General features: G+C 41.8%; 1 protein-coding gene across 2 annotated transcripts; it reads left to right on the forward strand.

Annotated features, from left to right (window-relative positions):
• The first annotated feature begins 551 nt into the window (after positions 1–551).
• Positions 552–27,180, forward strand: mbnl3 (muscleblind-like splicing regulator 3). Of its 2 annotated transcripts, none has more exons than XM_079168168.1 (8): positions 552–760; positions 6,661–7,653; positions 13,323–13,487; positions 14,086–14,289; positions 14,379–14,618; positions 15,480–15,633; positions 19,896–19,990; positions 20,788–27,180. In XM_079168168.1, the coding sequence occupies exons 2-8, from the start codon at positions 7,480–7,482 to the stop codon at positions 20,887–20,889; spliced, it is 1,134 nt and encodes a 377-aa protein (XP_079024294.1). In that variant the 5' UTR covers positions 552–760; positions 6,661–7,479; the 3' UTR covers positions 20,890–27,180. The 2 variants fall into 2 exon arrangements, with proteins under 2 accessions (XP_079024294.1, XP_079024295.1); XM_079168169.1 differs by having other exon boundaries at positions 20,785–20,920.
• The last annotated feature ends 134 nt before the right edge of the window (positions 27,181–27,314 follow it).

Below are 27,314 nucleotides of genomic sequence, written 5' to 3' on the forward strand. Positions count from 1 at the left end.
TAAATTAACTAAGTTACAGTATATTAAAATTAAAACTGATTATGAAAAACCTTAAACCCGTTTTGATTTGACGTCAGGCTGACGTTATACGTTCAAATTTTGTTAACGTTAACTATTGCACACACAAAAACAAAAACCTCGAAATTAAACAGTTAAATAATCATCTTAAAATGACATTCCGCTGGGATATGGGTGTGTTTTTTTGGGGGGGCTAACGTTAATCTGACCAGGGTGACAGGGCGACATAATAACGAGTCATTTGTAACCAGGTAAATCTTTAAAATGAGCGTAATCTTAAACACAGACTACCTTATAGTGGTGGTTAAACTCACCTGCGACGTGTTTATGGCCAGCCTCACTGTTACCGTGATAACCTGTCGTGACTTTGATTTCTCCTCAATGCTAATCACGTTATCGAAAACGAAAGCAAACACGCTCCGTCTCTCCCAACTCCACCCTCACCATTTCCCCCCTCCCTCTTATTTTTTTATTTTTTCCAAATCTGTTATTCTGTGTTCAGTCAGTGTTGCAGCCGAGCAAATGTAGTTGCAGCAAACATTTCAGCAGCCAGCCAGACCCCCGCTTCTCTCACTCCGCGGCGGTAACACGTTGCTTTTTAATTGTTTTTACTTGCATGGATTTGTATCATTCTTAGCCAGACTAAGAACGCGGTCTTTGTGGAAAAAATAACCATAAAATAACCATTGAAACCGACGTTAATACAGGAGAAGACATCTGAATCCGACTGGACTCTACACAGGTAAGACGCTGAGCACGTCTGGCGCAGTTTGCAGTGATAATACTGCTACCTAGTTTTATATTTAAGCCGCGTTGCAGTCATTTAAAATGCCTCTTCCACTCTGCCTGTTGCGTGGAAGCTGCCTTTGTTATTGTTAATTACGGGCGTAATGTCGGTGTTAGACAAAGGCGCAACCGAAATAATATTGCGTATAAAATGCTTTGGGTAGGTCCGCTGAGCGCTGACGGCTGTGTGCATACACATATCATATTTGAGAGTGGGATCTGCACTCACGGGTTCGGTTGAAATGCAATGTGCAGGGATTTTATTGGATGTCTCTTACAGTGCCAGTGTTTCAAGTGCAAGTTGTTGTGTAATACTATATTTAATTCCATTACATTTGGCAGAAGTGAAGAGCACCTGCAGTTTCCTGGTTATCTATCTGTGTGTCTGCAGGATTCTGCAGCCAGCCTCCATGCATGCATGCATGCATGCGGTGCAGGGAGGTTGAGTCACTGTTGGCCCTCAGGGGTCAGACACTAATGCCACCATAGCATACTGTGTTGTCACTACTTTCCTATACAGTACATAGTCTACTCCAGTGCCATCATCCTGGCTCGTTTAATGAAACAGCCAGTTAAGACACGTTCAGCACCCTGCAGGATGTGGACTCTGCACCAGTCTAGCTAGTTCTTCTCCACTTTATATAAACACTGTCAAACACTCGTGGGCATGCAGCCACATTTCCAATATAACCTGTTTTTTAATTTTTAGTTCACCTGTCACACAGACACACACTAACTGCCTGGGAAGCTCAATTTTGTTTCACAATAACGAATCAGAAATATTATGCCGATGACACGTTGTTGGTTTAACTTTGATATCTACAGTTTTTCCACACGGTTAACTTTCATGAGCTCACTACAGGGATGTGAAGCTCACAACACTTTATATGCAGTCTCTTTTCTGAATTAAAAGTGCAACAGGAAACTTAAACTAGTATTGCATGCTTTGTACCGGCTATGTTGTCCTGTGCGTTAGGGTAGGCTAGTATGTTTGCTTGAATGGGAACCGTGGTGCTTTAATGAGCTGAAAGGATTACTGATACTTAACCTAATTATTTAGCTCCCTCCTTCCTGGCTGCTAGCTTTCACTCTCATTGTGATTTATGGATCTTCCACCTTGTGCTTTTTAATCAATCACCTTGTCCTTGTCAATGCTCCCAAAAACAGCTAACTGTTTGGTGAACTAAACAAGAATCATAGCTGGAGATCAGAGTCGTGTTTTATGTAGCTACAGTATTCGTCACACAACTACCTGTGCCCCTAAAAAAGAGACTCGCCAAGCTTTTGGGAATGGGGGAAACTCAAGATTTTGGGAACTTGATTCTCGCGTGAATCCAAACTGACTATAACTGCTAAAATCGATCAATGTGTTTCCCCCAGTTGGTGAAACACTGAGCTCCATAGTTGTATGATCGTTATGTTCTCCCTGTCAACCAGCTGTATCAGCCTAAAACACCATTTTACATTTTAACAAAATGCTTTTTATCTGGAGAAATTTACAAGTGCAATAATGAAGCAAGCTTATATTTCCAAACACTGACATTTCAACTTTTTTCAGTTCTTGAAGTTCAGCTGAATTTTCAATTCACTTTGCGCTCGCACTTCATTTGAATGTCTTTCGCCTCTTCCATTTTAGCTGATGTATCCAAATATGATATTTTCAGTACTGCCACTTCATCTTTAATTATCTGAACTATTTCAAATGTTTCATCTGTACATTTTCAGCAGTAGCACACATGAATGTGTCTTTCTAAAAACATGGCCTTTTCTATTTTGTAATGCCTTTCTTCTCTCTGTCAACCTGCTGTATTATAACAGTTTATAGTCACATTTGTCATATTTATCGAATGCTCTTAATTTCCTACACCCCCAAAATTGCCTTCAGCCAACTCACTTCATAACCCCCCCTGACCATACCACGATTGTGCAAAAGAAAATAGCAAACGGAAAAATCGAAGAGGAGAAGTAAAATGGGTTTTGTATTTGTTTATTTGTTAATGTGTCACCTTACCTTTTGACTTAATGCGTGCCAAACAGTTTTATCGATGTCCGGCTATCTATTAGTCTGAGCAGATAAGGTGCAGGGCTGTCTGTCGAGGTGGCACCCAGCCTGCACACCAGCCATAATGCAGACGTCAGAGCTCTGGTGAAGGTTACACTGTCGGTAGCCCTTTGGTGCACTGTGTTTGATGATGGACGCAGTGCGCCGAAGTCAACAGCAGCCACCCCCCTCTGTCCTCCTAATACTTCCCCCACATCCTGTTCCACCTACATGTTGACCCCCACCTACTGACTGCTGGAGCCCCTCTTCTCTCCGCAGACACCTGGTGGACCGGCAGCAGCATAATGGCTGTCACAACTGGGGCGCTCTATATTTATTAGCCATGCCGCATCCTTGCAAATTATTGTTTGTGCTGCATCGTAAAGGTCAGACAGGTTCAGTGGGCCAGGATTATTTCTGTTCAAAATGTACACACTTTATTAAAGTTCTGCTATAGCTATGTGGGAATAACATTTAGTTTTAATTTAATTTTAGACAATTAAGACAGTTTAATAGCATGAAGAATAAAAGGGGATAACTATTTCAGGCTTCAGCTTCTCAAATGTTGTTATGGGAATTTTTCACTGGATGAAAACAACCATACTGTGTGTATATTATAAGATTAAATGGTGTATTGACATATAGCTACAGTAAAGCCTGTTTTCATCCTTCCTTATATGTGGTTTGTTATTGAACCATAACCCAATCATCCGTGTCGTAGGAACAACGCTGAGATAGTTGAGCTGTGTGGGTTGACACGGTACAATAATGCTGCCTCAAGCATGTAGCATCAATCCTCTCTTTAATAACAGAGTTCTTGAGCAGTGTTTTGCTATAAGAGTACTTCTAACTTGTATCCTTTTGCTTCATCTGCCTCTTAATTATTGGCTTCTTGGCTGTTTGTTATGCTGGCGTAACTTTTGGCCTCCTCGTGTTTTATCATGCTGTGGTAGGTAGAGTACTGTTGTGCAATATTGCGGCTTGGTAATCTGGGTTTCATTCCAAACTGAGTGTTCTCTCTTTAAAAAAACTGCTGATTATAACATAAAACATCAATTAAATGCAAGGAGACATATTTTGCTGAAAGCAGACAACGCATGTCAGTGTTGTTTTTGTACATGTTTGGCAAAAATGTTTGTATCGTCGTTTATTTTGTTCCGATCGATGGCTCTGTGTAAATTCTACATTTTTACAAAGACGTTGTGCTGTTGGATTTAATCTGGTGGTTATACCAGTCTGCTGTTGTTGGTGAAGTATTCATTGACTAATGTGCAGACTAGTCCCACGCTGTATTTACACAGTGGAGTCAATCCAAACTGTTGTTGGGGTGAATGCTTTTTACCCATGCTAGTGGTGAGGCTTTCTGAATGGTTGATCTGTGCGTGCACTTTGGTCCGGACGGAAATATCTCACTGTTAAATGAAATAATTGCAGTGAATTTTCGTTTACAAACATTCATGGTCCCCAGAGGATGAGTCTTTGTGACTCACGTATACTGTGAAACATTGACTTGATGGATTGACACAAAGTTTGTACATTCATGGATACCAGATGTTGAATCTATTTGAATTTATGTATTGAATTACCAGAAAACATGCTATATCGAGATACGAAATGACTCGTATGGTGATAGAAGATCTTGGCCATGACACCCAGTCAAGGTTATACCCACTTATGACAAACTAACTGATTAAACATACTTACTGTTTAGCTTGAATCTCAGATCTGTTGGCTTACTAATGGAGTTCGCGTGTCGTTTTTGTCTTGTTTATGAACATGCTGTAACAAACACAACCCCAAAGTGAGCAACGTGCACATCATGCCATGGAATGACTTTTCTATTTTTAACCGCTGTCATTGTCTTCCAGTAAACGTAAAGGCCCCGCTAGAGGTCAAAAGGAAAGCTAACAAGGTATGGCTTGCTTAAACAGTCGGTGAAATTTTCCTGAGGGTGAATCTACTGGAGAGCAGAGTCACGGCAGTTTGTATCGGCAAGTGAAAGGTCATTACCGTGTATACTCAAAGGTGCAGGCTGCCGTATAAACTAGAGCAGCCCTGGAGGAGAGCCAGTGTTGGCTGCGCATCTTTCCAAGAACTGTCGTAATGGCAACTGTGCGCCATTTGGTGTCTGGTGTGGCGAGAGCGAGGCGAGGAAGAGAGTGGTGTTGCTGAGGAGCATTTTGATGATGCGGGTTGCATATTGCTGAGCTGCGTCGTCAGGGTGTGCGTAAGCAAGGGCGCTTGACACTGATGTGGAGCTGAATGCAGGACGGGCAACGCTGCAGGAGGAGTGCTTGTTTTGTCCCCCTGAGAAAAGTTTCTATCGATCTGTAGGTAGGCTGGGAGGAGGAGGAAGGACCAGACAAGCATAATGGTTAAGCAAGCAAAGCAGTTGCTGTACCTGCTCCTCTCTCGTTCCTGCTTCTCTTTTTGTTTTGGGCTGGGGATGTGTCTTTGTTCTTGTGTTTGAAGGTGGGTGTATCAATTCAGTTCCCACCTCCCCCTTATCCCTCCTTCTCCCACTCCACTGCGGTGTTCTCCTTCTGGGCTGTCTATCTGCATGCACACACACACACACAGACACACACTCTCTCTCCCCCCCCCCCCCCCCCCCCCGTCGTTTCCTCCGTCTGTGTCTGCCGCCATCAGACGCAGGGACTGATAATATCTGCTCCAGCCCCCCTCTCCTCCTCCTGCTTTTTGTACTCCTCCTCTCCTGCATCTTGCCTATTGTTTATTCACTTTGTGCTTTAATGTACGACCACGTTTCATCCAGGACAGCCTTCTTTTCTCTTCAGTTTTGACCAGCTGGACTTTGCAATCTCTTGTGAAGCTAATTTGTTGTTTCTTGTCTGAGTGTATCTTTATTGAGCCACCCTCACTGATTGTTATCTGTATTCAGTTAGTGTCCGGGCACGTCGCTCTGCTCCCTGCACAGAAGGCTGCATGCGTCCCCTCTCCTTGCATCACACTGCAGAATAGTCCACTGTTTGAGACATGACTTTACTCCTCAACGTCTGTGAGAAGCTGATCGGAGTCAGAGTTGTTGTACAGTATGAATATAAGCATGTGGCTCAGCCATGACTGGGAAAAAAAATCCTGGGAGGAACAAGGACAGGCTCTGAGGAGGGAGGAGCCGCTGTAGAAACTGCCCTGTCATTGGTCGGTGATATGCTCTGCATGCCAGCAAAAGTCTGTCCGATTTGCTGGAGCCTTGCATTGAGCACAGCAGCTGCAGTTGTGAAGAACTACCTCCTCCCCCCCCCCTCCCTCTCTCTCTCTCTGCCCTGTCCCTCCTTTTTTCTACTTCTTCCCCTTCACATTAATAACTGTCTGGGAATCATCAGTGTCGACCACACACGTGCCCGCCGGTGCGACTTCAAGGACACCGCTTTTTACAGTATATTGTAGCATGATTCACTCCAAGTTAGTAAATTACTTTCTGCTCCGTGGAGCTCAGGGGAGTTGAAGTGACGTCTCTGTCCTGCCTGCAATCTCCCTCCATCCCCTCTCTCTCCCTCTCTCTCTTGTATCACTTAATCAAGACATAGCTTGCCCTTTCCTGTTCATTGCTGCCTCCCTGCCTCCCTCCCTCCCTCCCGTATGCTCTGTTCCGCTATTTGTTTGTCCTCGCTTTATTCTCTTTGGCTCTATCCCTTCCACGCTCCTGCCTCGTGGTCCTCGTCACCCTCCGTTTAAACCAGCTCCACACAAGGTTATAGCTTCACATTAATGACATTTTTCTCCTCAACAGGCTGCTTATTTTCTTTGTCAGTGCTTTAAATGAATGTTCTTTTTTTTGGATTATTTTACAGTCCACAGCGAGACGACAAGCAAGGACATGCAGAAGAGAGGCAAGTGAGGAGGATGACAACAGAAGAATCGACAACGGCGAAGGAGGGATGAGAAAGAGACTGAAATAAGAGAAGGAAGTGGAACTCCAAAGTGCCTACTGCGAGGGGTCGTCTGCTGCTGTTAAGCTGCTGGATGAGAGCAGGACGTGGCTCAGTGTGTGTTTGGCCTTGAATGGAGGCTATATTTTATCCTGACAGCCACAGAGTCATCCATCCCACGTTGCTGAGCTGCAGTCCCCACATAGCCTGAGCTGAGCCGCCACAGAGTCTCATCACTGGAAGGACACCATCCCTAAAAGGTTCTGCTTTTGTTTCTGCTCTACAGAAGTCTTCTTCTTCTTTAAACCTAACTACAGTGACTGCTCCAGCCCCGGCCATGTTGACGTGAACCTAACAGTGACTTACGGTGGGCGACAGTCGATTCAGGTGAAGGCACAGACCCTCAGTGTCACATGCCAGAGTGATGTCCTCAGACTAGCTCCTGTTTTTCCTTTTTTTTTTTTTTTTCTTTCTTGGAGACAGAGCTGGCCTCTGCTCAGTCTGCCCCTTCTATCTCAAACTTCAGCTGCCACTTTTCCCAGGAAGAACTAACAAACATTCCCTAAAATACACCAACCAGAAGGACTTGCTGCCTATTCGCTCTGAGGAAAAACAGAACATATTTTTGCTTCTGTTTTGCTGGGGATTTTTTCTTGGATCACTATTAGTCACCCTTGCTCCCATCGCACAGTTTTCCGTCCATCTGCCCTCGCCGCCGCTCGGCGCTTGTGAACGAGTCTGATGGCTGTCAGCATGACCATGGGACGGGACACCAAATGGCTGACCCTGGAAGTGTGTCGTGAGTTTCAGAGAGGCACCTGCTCGCGGTGTGACGCCGAGTGCAAGTTTGCTCACCCCTCCCGCAGCTGCCATGTGGAGAATGGCCGAGTCATCGCCTGCTTTGACTCACTCAAGGTAACAACGCAACAGACATCACACGTCTTGCTTGTTTAGACACATGCATTGTGAGCTGCATTAAGGTAGTTGATGCCTTTTGGCACTGCGTAATATTAACGCACAACACGCACACAAACCTTCCTGTTTTTGTTTTATAGCAGAGGTCTTTTTTTCAGATGAGGTGTCATCTGCTACATCAATTGTTACTGGAGATGCGTCAGGATGCGGTTTGAAGCTCAAACATTTCCTGGAAACCTTACAAATATGTCAGTTGGTCAGTTGATCCCCCCCCCCCCTGTTCTACCCCCACCTCGATTTTTCAAAGCTATTTTCTCAGACTTTCTCTTCTTTCATCTGTATATCCTTCTGATCATGGGGGTTTTTAATATCGGGAATTATGGTAAACAAGGTTGTTAACAATTTAAAAAGTATCTCACAGAATGATCTCTTTTACAATATCTTGAGAATGCCATCTGGAAAAAAACCTTGTGGCCTGTCATCGCCCAAAGTGATGAAAAGGTCGATTATCTCTCTCTCTCTGTCTTATTTTAAGATAGCTATATACTACATATCATTCTATAGTTTATTGAAAACGTTTGATGAAATATCTACATGCTTTTGGCTTATACTGTGACGCCTGATAAATCAAGGTACCTATTTTTTCTTTATTAAATAGCATATTATTGAGAGACGAACAGAAAAGGGAAAGAGAGGGGGTTTACTGCCATAAAGCAGTCTTGCTCATCGCAACATTGCCTGCAATGATGTAATACAAATAGTTATGTTAAAGGCATAGTTACCACAGTATAGATGGTATTGAAAAGTCTCTGATGGTGGACACATGTATGGTTTAAATACACCCAACAAGTTGTAGTTGTGATGATAATGGCTGTAATTGCCCTTCTGTCCAGACTCACAAATATGGAACACATTCAAAATTATATTTCCGTGGTTCCCACTCTTGGTTACACAAATAACCCGAGCTCTTCAGTTAAGCCCTGTTGTTGCTATCTTTACCTACAGTGTGTGATACCCATCAAACATCTGCATCATAGACGTCCGGTTGTCATGTCTGGTTATTAAAAGTTAATCCACACCCTACAGCCAATCAGAATTGAGGATTTTCCGTGGCCATGATATAAACGTCAAATTGCCTCATTTAAACCAGGCAACGTTTCATTCTCACATAGACATTTAGATACGTATAACGATGTCAGAGGAGGGTCTTCTGGTTATGAAGATATTTAAATGTGCCTATTTTGCTCGGGCGTGATGGAAGGTTCTGGTGAAGCCACTTTGCCGGCCGTCTGTCTGTCCATCAGTGATGTGGGCTTGTGGATCGTGCTGCTTCAACATCCCTTCAGCTGCAGAACCACAACACTAGCTCCACTCATACGCAGCAAACTAACAGTCTGAAAAGTGATTATGCTTTACTGCGTTTTACAAGAGCTCCGACCGTCAGTGGCCGACTGCGTTAAAATACAGAATAGTCTGTTGCTGTATCGGCGTTTGTGTTTTGCTCGACGGGCTTTCATGCAGAGAAAAAGTGAGACCCAGACAAGGGGCTCTCTGTCTGAGTGCAGCTGCTGTCTCCTCGTTTATTGAGTTAGAATTTATTATTCAGCCATTTTTCTGTGTTATGTCCTCCAGAGCAGGAGGGAGATGGAGAGGGAGAGAGAGAGGGAGAGAATCAGAGAGGGGGGCCTAGCAACAGCACAGGAGAGCGTACCCATTGGATAGTTTGATCTTCCTGAGTGGCACGGCTGTTTTTAGCACAGAGCAACAGCCTGGCTCTGTACTGGTTGCATTGATGGGAGAAAGAGGCGAGCTGCTTTGTACCAAAGGCAATGAACGGGCATTAAAGGCCACTTTCGATTGTTTGAAGCCCCGGGGTCATGTTGTTAGAGAAAGAACTGAAGTTGGTGACAGTTGAAGGTCAAAGCGGCTTTCTTTATCAGGAGCTGCAGCGGGGTTTTAGTGCCCAGTGCACAGTATGTCAACAACCACCTCTTTACAGCAGTCTTTCTACCCCCATTGTTGGTCAGGATTATTCGCTGCTGACAGCCGTTGCTTTTGGTCGACTAACTGGAAAAAACAAGAAGCACACCTCGCTCGAGACGCTCTACAGCATCGCTCCTTCCTCCTGCTCTCCGCCCAACCCTCCCTCCTTTTGTTAATTTTATGGATTTATCTGCTAATGGCCTCCCTCCTCACTGTCCCTCCCATATCTGGCATCCCCGGCCGGTCCGAGCCGACCGCTGTCATTCGCTGTTGCTCGTCCATTAGCTCCTTGTCGTTGGTCTGAACCTGCTGCGGGAGGGGGAGGGGGGGCTAGTTCTTTTTACCTTGTTAACTGGAGTGCTGCTGTCATCTCAAATGATTAGTGTGGACATCACATCTGCCCAACGCACAGCAGATTCAACAGCAGTGTCACCTTTGGGATGACATAGTAACAATTATTTTCATCATCAATTAATCTGCTGAACACTTTGTCGATTAAATATTTTGGTGTATAACAAGACAGAATTTCTTTAAAGTGCTCAGTCTATATCATATAAGAAGAGTAGAAGCAGGAAATCTTCACTTTTGAGAGGCTGGATTCAGCATATTTTAGGCATTTCTTGCAGAGTTGCTAGCAGCTCTGTTAGGCTCTGTGAAAGTTCAGGAGTTCACCAAAGTGATTATGATTCATCGGCTGAGTACCAAAGCTGTCCGTACCAAATTTCATCTCAATCCATCCGATAGTTGTTGAGATTACAGTCTGAACCAGAGTGTAGGACAGACCGACGGCGCCGTCCCTAAAGTCAAACAATTCGTTTCAATTAACAAAACTGTTTCCAAACTTATCTTCTGTCGATCGACTAATCGACTGTTTGTTTCAGCTCTAAATCGTTGTCACTTATGAGGATGAACACAAACTCGTTTAACTGAAGATCGAGCTTGTTCCATATCAATATGGGCTCAGTTTAGATCGATTCCTTCATCATGAGATGTAATCAATGCCTCACCTCTCTCGCTCATCACTTACTGTACTAACGGGGACTTTCTCTGTGTGGCGTAGTGTGTTGCTATGGCAACCAAAGGGAGATTCCTGACCCAATACTCTCCTCAACACCTCGTCTCATTGGCCTCTTTCTCCAACGCAGATTTTATAGCTTTTATTAATTTTTTTTTTGGTTAAACTTTTGTTTTTTTTTGCAGGTCACGGTGCACAAAGTGCGTCATTATGCTCATTAATAGGTACTTTTCATTCTGAGTTTGAGCAGGCTTGCTGGGCCCATGGGACTCACTCCTCATTACAGACTCATCCCTAAACACACAGCTCGCTGACGCAGAGCTTGCTCGCATGCATCTCCAGTGTAGGCGAGAGTGTTTTTGTAAAGCCTCGTGTACCATTCTGACCATTTTTTCAAGCAGCTAGATGTTTTGCTTGTATGCTTTTTGTCTGGTGTGTGAGGTCGCGTGAATCCCTCCGGGATGCTGGTATAGGAGACATCGCAGTTTGTCCTATATAGCTCTCCTGCTACTGAAACCCTTTTTTTTTTTTTATGTGTCCTCATCTCAGCGCGACATCATCCATCACCGTCCGAGTCTCTGCACCATGACGTCAGTTTGTCTTTAGAGGTTTTTTTTCAGTTGTGCGGCACGCTCACCCTCCCGTAATGTGAGCTGTTTGCTGTGGGTGTGGTTTGACGACAAAGCATGTGGCTGACGCTCAGTGGAGGTAGTTTAGCGGGTTAACGGCTCATCTGCAGGGCCAGACAGCTGCTGTCGGCCCAGGGGTTTAATGGAGACTGCAGTTTTTGTGTTGACCTGCAGTGTTCCTGCAGCACCATCTTCACCTTCCCCACAGACTCCGGCAGGGAGCAAGGACACTGCCGTAACGACGTTTTGGCACAAAATGAATTGCTTTTAGATAAGTGGCTCAAAATCTGATTTAGGTTTTGACAAAGAAGCCAAAAATGGCAAGTGGAAAAATGAGCATATAAAGGTACTTCTGATCAAAAAGGTCTGTGGCTGCTGAATCAGAAGAAGCCTCAGCTGACGAAATACTGAATAATAGCAACCTAGTATTAGGTTTGTCGAAACGCTTGTTTTACATCCAGACTTTCACAACACATTGCACTGATCACAAGCATAATAGATTAATCATTCGTCAGAGGAACTGCAGTTGTACATCGTTCAACTTTTATCCAATATTCAGTTTATTCATAACCCAGTATATTGCTGAGCTATGTGACCTCTGGGAATGTTTCTATAACCTTTTCTTGCTGATTTATTTACATTCATTATTTAGGGAATCTGCTTTGCTGAAACACGTGTAAGACTTTGGTTGCAGTCACACAAACTTTCTGCCTTTTGTTGTTTAAGCCTGAATGTGATGAATGAAGCTTTGCATACAAGACAAATATAAATGCTTTGACTATGCACATAAACCCAACAGCCGACTACGGCTGCACAGCCAACATGCTTCATTTGTTCATGAATTGTCATGAATACAATAGTAGTGCTATAGTTCTCTGTGTTCATTAGATTAGCATGTTTATTTTTTCATATCTATTTATTTTTATTGGGGCTCACTGTTATAATATAGAAACACTTAATTAAAAACTTTCTCTTGAGTTTTGACCTCATGTTAGCCAGCCCTGTTATGAAGGTTAGTAATAGTGAATAAAGAGTAAAGATCATGAAGAAACCAATAATCTAATCTAATAATATGATGTGCCTGGAATACTTTGTATTTTTATGATACTATTACGTATGATAAGAATGTTTGGATACGTTTCAATGCTGGACTTCTACTTGCATTGCTTATCTGTTTATTACTTTGTGATGTTTCTACTCTTACTCAAGTAAAGGATCTGAAAACATCCACCACCACTGACAGTATTCCAAGTTTCCATACAAATATAAGTAAAACAAAACACTGTTATTAGAATAAAACAAGCTTACTGGTCCATTTTAGCTCTTCTCTGAGCATAACAAGTGCATGTGCTGCTGTCAGTCATATATATCGTAGTTTATTTCATGACTGATAAGTACCGGGTAGAGATAGAGATACAGAATTTGTCGTACAGGACGGTGAGAGTGGAACATGTGTTTTCACCCTCCAGCTTTATTTCTTGTCAGTTAGGTTTATCTGACATCTGCTGTGCCTCCGTGGAAAAATTAGAAGCTGGCTCAAATACCCCAGCTGTCATTTCACATTGAATAACAGAAGTTGTTACGGTATAAAATGAAAAGTACAGTTTGACTGGCTCAATGGCTTTAAGTAATTTGCTTGTAAAAAGAAGAAATGAATGACAGGCAGTTAAATGTTCAACTTTTCTGTTTTGCTCAGATTGTTCCAGCGTAGCATATTTTTTAATGATGTAAGTGGTTGCACATTTCTCATGAATTATCCAATATGCAGTCTTCTGGGACTTCATTAGTGCTTTATTTCACCACAATTTATCGTACGTAGTTCTGCTCTGTAAACGCGCTTGATTCTTGATGTTTAGTTCAACAAATTGAACTTTATTATACGGAGGAGTGCTCTGCTAAACTCGGATCAGTTTTCAGCAAAAAGGTGATCTTTCCATGTCGAGGCACACCCCTTATTGATTTAGTGTCACGTTATTCTCAATGTCACCCCGGGCTGTCTGCTCTCTCACACTCATCTTTCCTCCCCCCTCTCTTCTCTTCAGGGGCGCTGCACCCGTGAGAACTGTAAATACCTGCACCCGCCGCCACACCTGAAAACCCAGCTGGAGATTAACGGGAGGAACAACCTGATCCAGCAGAAGGCCACGGCAGCCATGTTGGCTCAACAGATGCAGTTCATGCTGCCCGGAACACATATGCAGCCGATTGTGAGCAGCTCACACTAAAACTACGTCTTTACAATTAATGCAATGTGTTTGAAAATGTGGCTTATTTATCGAAATACTAACTGCTCTCCGTGTGCTGTGAGTGATGTTTTTAGCCAGCAACATGTCTGGCAGTTATTTAGACTTTCTGCTAGTGCAGTTCATTTCTTCTAACTTCTGTCCTCCAATAAAGATTGTATAAGGAATAAATACGAGCCTTCTGCTGTCTATTATTCAAATATAAAATATGCCTTCCTGTCAATTTACAGTGAGAATATCTCTGCCATTTATTTTCGTTTTTGTTATATCTTGCATACAGTAGATAATGATGCAGGGAAGTTATATTCAGCTACAGTGAAGGTAGCTTTGTCTTATTATAAAACTTGCTGATTCAAAAGTGACATGCAGAATATGTTACATGTTATTGATGCACAGGTAATTAAATGTTTGAAGTAGTAGTGGCATAGCAATGGTTAACTGCATGGTTCTTATTTACGTAAAAAAAACACTGTACTGGTTATGTTGCCACCAAATCTTCTCCTGAAGCTCTGCCATAACTTGTTTTGTCGCTCTCGTCTCTGCCCTTCTCTCCCTCCCTCAGACAACATTCCCAGTGTCGCCCTCCCTGGCAACATGCCCCAGTATGGCCTTCAGTCCATATCTGAGCCACATGGGCCCAGGCATGGGCTTGATGCCTGAGCTGCTGCCCAGTACTCCCATGCTGGTCCCCGGGAGTCCAACCGGCCTGGCAGCCATGGGCAACGGTATCTCCGCACAAAAACATGTGCGCACAGACAAGCTGGAGGTATGCGGCATGCGTGCAGTTGCTTCTATGTTTGTCCACTGTATGATGAAAGGTAAATGTTGATCAATGCTCCCCGCTGGCCCTCCCAGGTCTGTCGAGAATTCCAGCGTGGTAATTGCACGCGGGGCGAGAGTGACTGCCGCTACGCTCACCCTCTGGAGGCCGGCATGGTGGACTGCAGCGAGAACTCTGTCATCGTCTGCATGGACTACATTAAAGGCCGCTGCAGCCGAGACAAGTGCAAGTACTTCCATCCGCCAGCTCACCTGCAGGCCAGGATCAAGGCTGCACAGCACCAAGCAAGTCACAACACAGCGACCGCAGGCTTGGTGAGTCCAAATACTGATAACTCTTTGTTCTTTAAGCCAAAAATAAACACAACATGCTATTCTATGATAAGCTGAACACACATAATGACCTTCTCAAAAGTGACATTCACCATTTCTTCTTAATACAGCAATGAAACAGTAGAAGATGTTCTTGTTCTCTACTTGGATATTGTTTACTGTTGCTATGAAGGATCAGGGTATCACAGTATCCCTCAGCCAGCTTGAAATTTGATAATGTAGTCCGGGGATTATGTTTTTTCATGAATGTCTGCTACTGTGCATGTGTCTGAGCCCGTACACTCAGTTACGAGGGCTAAAGTTAGCATTGAGAGCAGCTGTAACATAATCAGGTCAATCTGCAGTGCTGATGCTAAAAAACAAAAAAAAGCAGTATTGGGAAAAAAAGATTCAAAATAGCATGAAAGAAATCAGAAACTTATCTTTGGGTTTATATACTATGGCATTCATTTAGTTTGTGTTGCTGTTGCTATTTACTGAGTTAATGTTAAATGAATCAGGATTATTAGTATAACAAAAAACAAATAGATTTTTTAAATGACAGCTTGACATCACAGCCTTTTAGTGTGTGTGACTAAAAATGTATTTTGGTTATCTTCCGCTGTAGTTTGATGTTTCAGCACCGGCCCCATTGGTGAATGAAATCTTAACCATCCCATTTTGCTCTTGGCCTGACCTCTGGGCTGTCCTACATCACTTCAGATAATCTGCGATACTGCAGTGTCCTCTTGTGGCGGTAAACAGAAACATCCACGTCGACTGGATGTTGTGCCTATAGAGCACCCAGTGTATATTCACTCTGAGATAACGCCGGATAATGGGTGACTTTTCTTCTCCTTTCAGGTTCTGCCTCCAGGGGCCATGCAGCTGCCACCAAAGAGGCCGATCTTAGAGAAGAGCAACGGAGCTGCCGCCGCCGTCTTCAACCCCAGCATGTTCCACTACCAGCAAGCGCTGGCTAACATGCAGCTCCAGCAGCCTGCCTTCATCTCCACTGGTGAGTCTCCACACACACTGGAACACAGCCCATACAGCTACCTATACATGTAGGAGGTAAGCTGGAGTCATGAAGGTAAGGGCTTTTATGTGAGACGATTAGGTATAATTGTGGGATACAGTTATTTTGCAGGTGTAGTTTTAACAGTTGCATGCTGTGGCTTCTCTGTGTGAACTGGCATTAAAGTTGTAACATATCGTAACTGCTGGCCTTTACTCCTTCTATCACGCCACGCTTCTCTTCTGTACACTTTCTGTTGTGTTACTTGCATTTTGCTTCACTCTGGCTTGATGTGTGATGAGAGTTGTTGAAGGCCAAAGTTATATTACAATAATTAGCTAAAAAAAACAGACACTAAACTCATCAGAGTTGAGCCATTATGTTTGAATGTCTGTGCATGGATTGGTGGGTTCTTCTCTTTAAAAAGCAAAGTTGCATGTGTTGCAGCTGGCAGCGTGAAGAAAGGAAGTGAGACAGAGTCAAGGTGATAGCCAACACCTGTCCTACTACTTCCAACCATATTTAAGGTCCCATGATATGATTTTTTACATTGTGTTGGTTTTCATGTGTTTTTGCATTAAATTGAATGTCTGGTTGTTACTAAATGATCAGGAGAGACTGGATTTAAAGGATTTAATTTAGATTTGAAGGACAGGTTTATTGGAAGAAATTACAGCTGAAACTGTTAGTAATAAGTAATTAATTAGTTGATTGACAGAGAATCCATTGCCAGCTATTTCTAAAACAGCTTAATCGTTTAGCTCATTAATCAAGCAAAAATACCAAATTCTTGCTGGTTCTAGCCTCCTTAAATGTGAGGATTTTTTACCGCTTTTCTCTGTTTTATGCACCGATAATTATAACTTAAATATTCATGTTTTAAGGTGTTGATCAGAAATTATATGAAGTATGAAAGTGGCACCATTGGCTGTCAAAATGAGCTATTTTCTGGATATGAAGCAAGTAATTGATTGATTGAAAAAATAATCATTGGTAGCAGCCCTCAATGAAACTGTAGATGTGCCAGTGAAAAAACCTAAACTTATAGGGACATAATGTTTATGAAAACATGCCTAGATTATGGTTTTATCTTAATTTCTTGCTGATTTGATATACCACTTCTACAAGGTACTAATGCTGATCAAAGCGTCAATGTCTTGCGTGTCCTTGCGCGTCGTCTCACACGTGCACTAACTGTTACGGCCTCGATGTCGCCCGTGTTGCCTGCACTAACCCGAACCTGTTGACTCGCCTCGACCTCCTTTTTGTTGTCCTTGTTTTCTGCTGTCGTTCTCGTCTGCTCTCATCCATCTCTGTGTCTATACATAATGTGACCGGCTCTGTTCTGATGCCCTCAGGAGACAGTGGTAGGTCATCTGTATCATAGCTGGAGATCAATAACCATACTGTATAGTGGACAGGAGCCCTTATTGAACAATTGATTGATTCATTGATTGATGAATCGGATTAGCTGCTGAAGAACATAAAGACCTTCATCTTGGAGCTGTCATCCCATTGTCTTCTTCATTGCATCATGTCTGTGGGTTTCGCCTGTAATCACATTGATGTCCTATTTGTTTAACGAGTCATGCTTTGTGTAAGCAAGTCATTCATGCATTTCTCTGTGCTAGCAACTCTGGTACGTGTACATGTGTGCATGCATCTCTTGTGAGGATTATGAAAACCCCAGTGCCCAGACGCTGTGGTGAGGAGACTCCCTGCAGGTTATCCCTGCTCAGACCCGGCCTGTACCAGCTCCCTTAAACCTCCCAGAAAATAAGCTAAACTGGTCTTAGTTGAGCCAAGCGTGGAGCCGTGGTTCTCAGTTTCCATTGTGGCCGTGTGATGAAAATATTCACAAACCTGATACTGAAAACATCAGAGCAAAATGTAGTTTAATTAAAATGTGAGGAATGCTGATGCAGCAGCTTTTTCTTTTTTACCAATTTAGTCATTTTACATGTTTATTGAAGTACATTTGTGAACATAAATAGAATCCAGACCAGTGAGCCCGGCTTCTCATCTGTGATCATCTAATGCTGATGTGTTAACAGTGATTAATATATATATATATATATATATATATATAGCCATACTACTGAAATATTAGTGTGTATATATATATATATATATATATATATATCAAAACGCACACATAAAGAAAAAGTGTCAGCTATTGCAATGCTGACCTTAATCGCAGTCACAAAGATGGTAATCATGGCGTGCGCGTGCGCGTGTGCGTGCGCGCGTGCGTGCGTGTGTGCGTGCGTGCGTGCGTGCGTGTGTGCGTGCGTGTGTGCGTGCGTGTGTGCGTGCGTGTGTGTGTGTGTGTGTGTGTGTGTGTGTGTGTGTGTGTGTGTGTGTGTGTGTGTGTGTGTGTGTGTGTGTGTGTGTGTGTGTGTGTGCGTGTTCTCCATCCACATCATATTTACCACTGCTGCATGCGAATATTATGACAGTGATATAATGTCCCCGTCAGTAAAAGTAGGAACTTAGGACTTCTGTTATAAATAACAATGACATTAAGTTACCAGGTCGTGTGTTGCTGGTGGTGGGTAAAGCAACTGCTGCAATTGTAGTAAACTCGATGTACTATCAGCAATGATTACAGTGTATGTTGACCCGCCCCAACACGACAGCAAAACCAGCAGAAGTGTGAGTGCAGATGTCCATTAAAGGCCTTTGTATTCTCCCACACAGTCCTGAAAAGAGGTCCAATTAGGCAACATAAGTGGAAACACCTGTGTGGGCGTACAGGAGAAATGGACGCTGCCATCACACACTTTTTACGTTTAGTACATACAGCATCTGCCCTTACAAAGCACGTACTGCTGATTGCAGTATGCATTCAACTGGTACAACTGCTGCGTTCCCATTTGAACTGGGAAGTTGTACATTTTCTAATTTTCCAGTCGGAAATTTCAACTGGAAAGCATCCCGAAGTCGTACGAACCCCACCGACCCTGACCTCAAAATCTAAGACGGATTCTCCGCGTACCAACAGTAAAAAATCAGTATTAATATGCTGTTTATTATCATGTCTGTCCTACTTGTGTCCCATTAAATCAGTCATACACACAGCACTGTCCAACTTCTGTGGACATGTTACTACAGTGTTTGTATGCACAAAATACCGACGTAATGTGTCGTTATTAACTGGTAATGCTAATAATAGCTAACCTGCCTGGAGCAAACCCTTTTAAGTTTTGGGACTTGTTGAACTGGAACGCGAGCGATTCGGGTGTGACGTCATTCCGTGCTCCGACTTCTGATTTCTGAGGTAAATGGAGCGCAGGTTGTGGGTCAGAATAGCCAGAAACGCATGCTTGCTTGCATACTGCGAAATCTGACCAGATGCAGTAGGTCAGCCCGGTGTATTTGACATACTATGTATTGAGGCATACTAAATCTTTTTCTCGCATTATAAATAGTATGGTAGTGTGGGTATTGGAACACACAGGTCAAGTCTGAGAAACCCCTGATGATGTCAGCAGGGGCAGACATAGATGACAGATGATCGTATGTATATCTGTATGTATACACATATGTATACAAGTGTTTTCAGGATCACTGTAGTAGTACTTGTAAACTGAGTCTTCCTTTAACATGTCCCAACATTAGACATTGTCTCCCTGTTTTTGGATATTGATTAAGAAAGCAGATCATATGCAAATATTGGTGCTGTCTTTGTCCAAAGCACCGTCATCGCTGGACATTTATAAGTTGAATATAAAGTGAAAGTGAGATGTTTATCTTGCAAAGTCAGTCACTAAATCTGATACAATAACAAAATCTCAGATTTTATGATAATCCACTCTTTCTAAAGAAAAGATAAACTGTCACATTACAGCTGTGACTTTATTGAAAAGTGTTTCTCAGTCTTATGGATCATTTGCTCCCTCCATACACATGCTCTGTCCATTTGAATACAATATATCAGATACTCCCGTCTGATTAGATTGTATGACTGTATTGCCTTGTTTGTTTAACTACCATTTGTAAGTGGAACAGTGCATTTTATTTTATTTTTTAACTAGTTTGCTAATAAACTGTAGTTTTCTTTATCGCTCATTTTGTTTGCATGTGTCTTGATATCTGTTCATCCTGGCAATATCACTGGACTTGTGCCATGACTTTTGATCCGACACATTTTGCCATGGTAATCATATCATTCCTGTCCTCCCCCCCTCCTCCCCTCCTCCCCCCTCCTCCCCGCCCACATCCTCGTCCTCTGTCTTTCGTCTGACTCGCCCGAATAAAAGTTCCCATGATGCACGGTGCCACCACCTCCACTGTTTCGTCGGCTTCGACCCCAGTCACCAATGTTCCTTTCGCTGAATCTGCCGCCTCGAATCAGGTTTGCTCCTTCGTTTCAGTTCTCTTTTTATTTTTAGCCCAGTAGGTCTGAGTCCTGTTCGTAGTCTCCTTCCATCAGGTGAAAGAAACACCTGCCTCTAGAGTCACATTTATTATATTCACATTTCATCTGTCTTCACTTTCCAGTCTGTTGTGGTGTTTGCGAACGATAACGGTTATAATAGGCAACTGTTTTCATCTAAATGTCCTAGTTTGGTGTATCATGTCTCTGTCTTCTATGTAATGTTATGGACATACAGTGTGTGGTCTGGCACTGGTAGCACACCTGCTATCCTTTATAATTCCCCTTTACACATGCCTTCTATCTGACAGATTGGGGCACATTTTATGGTAAAATTCTCCAAATAGCACCGGGGGGGTTTAGCAGTTGCTTGTGGCTGTGTGATATAAAAAAGGATTTCTTTTCAAGTTTATATTTTTCGTATTTACTTTAATGAGTTATTAACCACCAATCCGATTAAGTGCAGCATGGTTTTTACAGGAGTTTTACTTTCTCTTTATGGTCTAAAATGAATGAATTTAAAAGGGAACATCTTAATCCACATAATTTGGCCGCATTTTAAAACTAGAATGTAATGGCTGTTAGTGGCTTCATTCCAATATAAACTAATATTTTCACGTTTTGGCTCACAAAATTCTGGCTTTACTTTATAAATATTTTTGCACACGAACTGAATCTTGCTGACTCGTCTGTTGTGTAGATCGTCGTGTCAGTGTGACTTCACTGCTCCTCTCCTCTCCTCTCTCTCTCCTCCCTCGCTCTCTTTCTTCCAGTAGACCCCTCCGAGCTTCTGTCTCCCGATCCAGTGGAGCTCCAGTGCGTTCCAATGGAAACCCATTTCTGTCCCGTCCCCAAACTGCTGGTGGCTGCTCCGGTGACCCTAAACTCAGTAAGCCTTTCCCGAAACCCCAGTTAAAGCCCCTGAAACCATGCGCACTACCAGGGCGGTCAAAAATGTGCCTCGCCTACAGCGCACACTGAATGAGTGTGAAACTTCTGATAAGATGTTGTGAACGTAGGAAAGCTGCGATGATTCCCAAGCCCGGACGCGTTACTGTTGCTTTAAAGCAGCCATCCTGATACACACTGACTTGGCTGAGCAATAGAGCTCCCTCGTTCATACAGCCATACATGCCCACACCTTAAAAGTGCAGCAGACATGTGCACAGACACACAGACACATTGAAGACTACATGCCCTTTATGGGATGGAGCCATCTCATGATGCGACCCTTTGAACACTTTTGACTGTTCCAAAGTCAGAAACTCTGAAAAGCTAATTCTGGAGATTGAGACCGTTCAAGCGGGAAACGGACCTGCCGCTGGTCTGCAACCAGTACGCATTGTCAAAATGAAAGAGTGTTTCATACCATGTCATGTTTACGTTTCAAGATGGCTACAAATGTGACATTTGTGTTGTACCGTGTATATTATTCAGTTTCTTCTCATGGTGTCATCTTGCCTGATGAAACGCTAACGAGTTGTTGTTCATTTGTTTGTGCCTTTTGATTTATCTGCTCAGCTGCAGAGGAGACTTGGTTTCACAAATGATTCAAAACACTGAAAACATACATTATTATATGTTATTTTTAATTAAAGGTAATAGTTGTTACTTATAGCTCCAATTGTAAGAAAATGTAGGTATTACAGTGATCGCCACTTTAAATTGACATTGTTTTATGAATGTAATTTGAATCCCCGGTTTCACAGTCCGTATCTGGTACTGATGGGATAATAGCAGAAAATGAGACGGTACTTTTCATGTAATGCAACAAAATTGAAGAACTACACATTGATAGAGTGACATAATACAATCACATCTACACTAAAGGGGGCTGAGATGACAGATTTTTAAGAATGTGGCTCTTAATTTCTTGATCAAGGAAACAAACTGCCTCAAAGGCAGTTTAAGGCAGTTTGTGTTATTAAAACTGTTTGAATTTGAGTGATGCAGTGTCTTTAGTCGCGGCTGTGCTGGGTTATTGTCTAATGATTGAAAAGGAAGGTTTGTTTGTCCCGTTTCCTCCATGATTTGATATCGAAACGTGTTGTTAAAAAATGACAATCTACGAGTCAAATTCACTTCTTGGCATCAACCACAAACCCAGATTTCATGCGTTTGAAATCATAGTACAGACAAAATTATATTTCCGAGAGTCAGACTTTTATAATTGGCACTTGTTAAACTTTAACACCTGATGTCAGAGCTATTGCACAAGATGGGAGCTGGATTTGTGTCCTGATGTTGTGCCTAAATTCTGTGTGTGCCAAGTGGTGGTTGGTATATGCTAGGAGCTGCCCCATTTAATGCAATATGTGAAAAATGTATGTGTAACTCTCAAACTCAGAGATGTATGTTAAAAAGGCAGTTTGTTTGTGTAATTCTCTCCCTTCATGTGGCTTTTGGATTGAATTAGTGGCACAAGATGTTTATGTTTTATGGCTCTTCAGGGAGAAAGCTTAGAACTTGAAAATGTCCTGTCTGACTTTATAACATGTCGTCTTTTCTACTGATGTGTCCTGTTTTTGTCGAAATTAGTAGGACTCTGAATATTGCATCCACATCTGTTATAACCAGGATTGAGTTACAGTAAAGTCAGGAGATGGAGGAATAAATCACCCGTTTGATGTCTAATGTTGAAGAAAAAAATTGACAAACCAGTTGGATTTTGGATCTCAAATGACTGGAAGGAATTGCTTTGTAGGTGCGAAAATTTAAGCGTAACGGCTCTGGAACCCGGGCTGAAATCACTTTCATCCAAATTCAAATGTGCCTCTTTCAAGTCTCCTCAAACCACCACTGTCAATACACTGTAAGAACAGACCAGTGCTCAAAGATAGATGTGTCGTTTGGTACGTTATTATAACGGTAAATCACATCCCTACTTGTTTCTTCTCTGAGACAGCTGTGCTGTCTTATCGTTTATGTAAAGTTATAGATCAGTGAGTTGTGTCCATACTTAGGTGTGTTGAAAAAGACAATGAATCACATATTTGGTTAGTTGTAAATGCTGCAGATATTTCGGCATTTCCCACTGAACATTATTCATTTTAAATAATGTTATCGTGTCGTGAATGTATCTATTGCAAAAACTCTTCACATGCCCTTTCAAAAGACAGGCATGTTGAAATGTAATGATTCACTATATATAGACTATTTCTGAGGTCACATACTGTAGGTACCATGCTGATACTGTGTTAAGACATATTAAAGTATGTGTATTGTTATATAGATTTATATTTAATGTCAATGGATGGTGTGACTACTTTTAGAAATATCTTTCACTCTCAGAAAACCTAGAGCAGAATTGTACTTTTCGAAGTACAGATGTGCACCGTACTGGTACAGAACAGTACCGTTTCTTGCTAATCAGCTGTTGTACCCCTCTCTTAGAAAGTACCCAAAGTGCCCAAAGTGCACCTATAAACAATGGTATAATCACGGGGCAAAATTGAGAAAATCAGCATGCTACCCTTCTTTTTAGCATTTTGTTTTCTTTTTTTGCATAATGTGGATTTGTCAGTGCTCCGTGTACTGCCGTCCCTGTTTCTGTTAACTCCCGCTGGGGAGGCTGTATACAGAAGCGACAGTGTAGACCGGCCATTCAGTAGGAGTTTGTTAGTGCTGCGACAAGTCTGTAATCCCGCTCTGGCTTCCCACCCATGAACAATGACTATTGTGTGTCAGTGGGGGCAAGTTAGATTGATCTTGGGTTTGTGTGGGAGCACCCAATCAGTGTGCTACCGTAACTTTAGTACCCCAGTGAGCTTATTCACTTTCTTTCCAAGTATGATGAGAAGATCAATACTGCTCTCATGTTTGTGTGTATGAAGCTAGAACCTGCAGCCACTTAGATTAGCGTAAAGATTAGTAAACAAGATATTATGTGTTAATTAGTGAGCTGTAGAAGTGTTGGCAGGCACATTTGTTTGTAGCTTTAGACTATAGCACAACTGTTACTGTATTTATGAGATTTATGAGATTGATTTAGGAGTTTAAAAAAATGTATAACGTATATCAACTGATTTGTAATTTAACATAAAAAACAAGACAAACTGTCATGTTGGCCCCATTTCTAAACTACCCTAAAGCGAATTAGGCATTTCTGTAGTGCAATTGCTTGTTACTAATCGGCTGGATTATACACAATTACAATATTTCTATAATAAGCTAATATTGGCTGATTTATTGGTCCCGCTCTTCTTTGGACAGAGCTAGGCTAGCTTTACTCCCTTGATTCTATTCTTTATGCTAAAATAAGCTAACTCCTGTCCTCTGTCTCCTGGTTCAAGCTTCATATTTACCGCAGAGACGTGAGATTGAGATAAATCTTCTTATCTGACCTTCTAAAAGAAAGTGAATAAATGTATTTCCCACAATAATTTACTTTTTATGTACATGGTGGATCAAGCGTTGCCTAGCCTGTTATATGCCTGTTGTCGTACGTCTGTAAAGAACGTACTTCTCCTTTAAGTTGTCTCCTTGTCATTGAGTGTGTTGAGCAGCTACATTGTGTCAAGTCTTTGAACAGACATATTTCTCTCCTGCTCAATGAAATTGATGATTCGAATGTTCAGACAATTTAGTTTGTCTTCATCTCACAGCTTTTAAAGACTAGCTTTGTCCAGCCAAGAAAACCCCTCGCTCTAGCCTTCGTCTCCTCCCTCCTTCACATCATTATGCCTTCACTAACTGCTGTCCAGCTGGAAAACAACAGAATACTTGATTAATAAATTGTGCCTCTTGATGGCATTTTAATTTTTAGGTACATTTAGATGTATGTATTGATGTACAAGAGCGTGTGGCACGAGAAAAAAATTGTTTTAACCTCTTTCCCTTTCTTCTTCTCTTGTACTTGATTTCCTTTAGGCCTCACTGTATTTTTCCCATGAATCATAACTCTGGAATATGCAAAATGCTCTGATCATTGTGGGCAGTGATCAGATCCTTTAGCATGTGGACAGTTAAGTCCTGAGCATACTTCTTTTTGCCGGGGCACAAACAAAGGGCCTTATTTCTTGATCACTGTATAAAGATGTGATAGCTGTGTATGAAAGTGACATGTAATAATGGTAAGTTAAGCTTTTTTTTTAACTGACATAAAAAACAGCATGGAAATGAAAAAAAAACAACTAATTTATACATAGTTAATAGTTTGTGTAGACCAACAAGAAAAATATATAATATGAAAATCATTTGTATACAATGATGGAGTCATTGTAATGGTCGCAAAATGACAACATGGCTACCTTTCTACTACCCTAATTGTGATTTTTTTCTTCACATTAATTAAAACAGCATACATCACTAACTTATTCAAAAAGGGAATGTCTAATTAGTTTGTCTTGTTATTGCGACGTGATTAAATATTTTGTATGAAAAACTTAAATCCTTGTAATATCCAAAGGTCCTTAGGGGAGATCAGGTGTTTATTTTGTTTTGTTTAGTTGACCTTAATTGTTTGTTATTTGTTCTTGTACATGGAGTTTTTGAGAAAAAAGAATGGACTTTGGCTTTTAAAGCAAACACCTATCTGTCAGGAAGGTAAAGAGACTTGTGGACTAATAGAAAGATCTTCTTCTGTAAAATCAAACGAGTCAGCAATCCCCACTGGTTACCTCCTTCAGACTGGACGCCCTCGCTCAGTTTTCTCTGTATGGAGACTGAGCTTTCATTAAAGAGTTCAGTTTTAGTCAAGAAGGTGGTTCAGAAGTCTCTTTCTGCCCAGCTGTGCTGGGTGATGTCGATCCTTGCTGAGGTGTATACGAATGTGTGATGTTCACCTTGTTTGCACTTATGTACATAACTATGTCAAAATACTCAAAATTTATTTTGAATAAATATAGATAAAGAGTTGATTAAAAATCAAATCGATGTATTGTTAATGATACGAGTATGTCTATCATTTTATTACAGTATAAGAAGATTGCTCTGAAAGGATCTGTCCTTTTTGTTTGTTTGCTAGAGCCCTGTTCTTTGCCAAGCATGACATCGCCTAGCTGTAAACCACAAATGATTTGCTTTAAAAAAGCTTTTTTTCAGTTTAATTTAGTGTAATATCTGACCCTGACATCAAACAAGAGAGGTGGATTAGAAGAAATAGTCAGTTTGGATATATATATATATATGATAAACCAGTACTAACCTTGTCCTTAAATGATCATAATGAATACATGAATGCAGGTGCATTCCTCTCTCTCTCCAGAAATACACCCCCCCCCCCCCCCCCCAAAGAAAAAGCACAGAGTATCTCCACATGCAGCCAATTAGAAACGTGGAGCAGATAATAACATCTGACTACAGAGGGACATGTATGTGAGATGTGTTCACAGGGTTTGGAATTCACTTTACTTTTGTCATTTTGTAAAATGGGTTCATTCTTTTCTCCCTTGATGTCATTATCCAAAACAACAATAAATCTGAATTCTCCTCGGGCTATTTGTCAAAATTGCTAAAAACCTGGTTTTCCGATGTTATTCTTGCAGCAGCAGCAACATCCTTACGCAACTCTGCTCCTTCAGATTTGGGCATGTGATGCTCTTCATTTGCTATTAAAGCCAGAGATTTTGTTGCCATGGCTCTTGTCCTAGTGGTGGATTGACTGAGTCATCCTGGTGAGTCGGTTCCTCTGACTCCACATGTGGAGTGGACATAACATACTGTGGGTTTTCGGTCACAAACAAGTAAATATGATTGTGATTTTGTTTTGAAATTGATTTATTGTAATTATTTTAAAACAATTCAGTTGTAATTGTGCCTTTATCATGTAAGATGTAGTCTTTCTTTTACGTTCTATGTTCGTATTGACTTAAAACAGCACATGTATGGAGTGTGAAACGGATCCCTTTATTTAAAATCCTTTGTCGGGTTGGTGATTGATTATTAAATTGGGTGTAATCGCAGACTGAATGGCAACCCGTGGAAGATGAAGAGGGCCAAAGACTGTTCAGGACTAAGCCATATGAAATACTCTCTCTTGACACTCTAGGACAGACTTGAAAGTGACTGCTGTTAGTCGTCTATTGTTTCACTCTGTTTTCAGCTTGTGGTGCTTGTATGTGCTGCTGGCTACATGCCAATTTGTTTTGCCGTGTATAGCTATTAAGAGTAAGTTACTGTGCCTATGATGAGTTCTGCTATTTCTGTTTGACCTTTAATAAAACACATAATCGTGATCCTCTTGTGGTGTGTTTTGTTCATTATCTTTTTGTGTCACCTTTTTAAAGAGACATTTCCATGTATCTCCTGAACTGTGAGCTTTGTATGACTTGATGATATTTATATGACTGAAGGTTATATTGCA

This window comes from Pholis gunnellus, assembly GCF_910591455.1.
Source record: "Pholis gunnellus genome assembly, chromosome: 10".
Lineage (NCBI taxonomy): Eukaryota > Metazoa > Chordata > Actinopteri > Perciformes > Pholidae > Pholis > Pholis gunnellus.

Bases quoted from the DNA above. Each gene is read 5' to 3' on its own strand.
- mbnl3 (XM_079168168.1), top strand. From the start codon at position 7,480: ATGGCTGTCAGCATGACCATGGGACGGGACACCAAATGGCTGACCCTG. The intron at 7,654-13,322 runs GTAACAACGCAA...TCTTCTCTTCAG, and splicing joins CCTGCTTTGACTCACTCAAG to GGGCGCTGCACCCGTGAGAA. The intron at 14,619-15,479 runs GTGAGTCCAAAT...TTCTCCTTTCAG, and splicing joins ACACAGCGACCGCAGGCTTG to GTTCTGCCTCCAGGGGCCAT.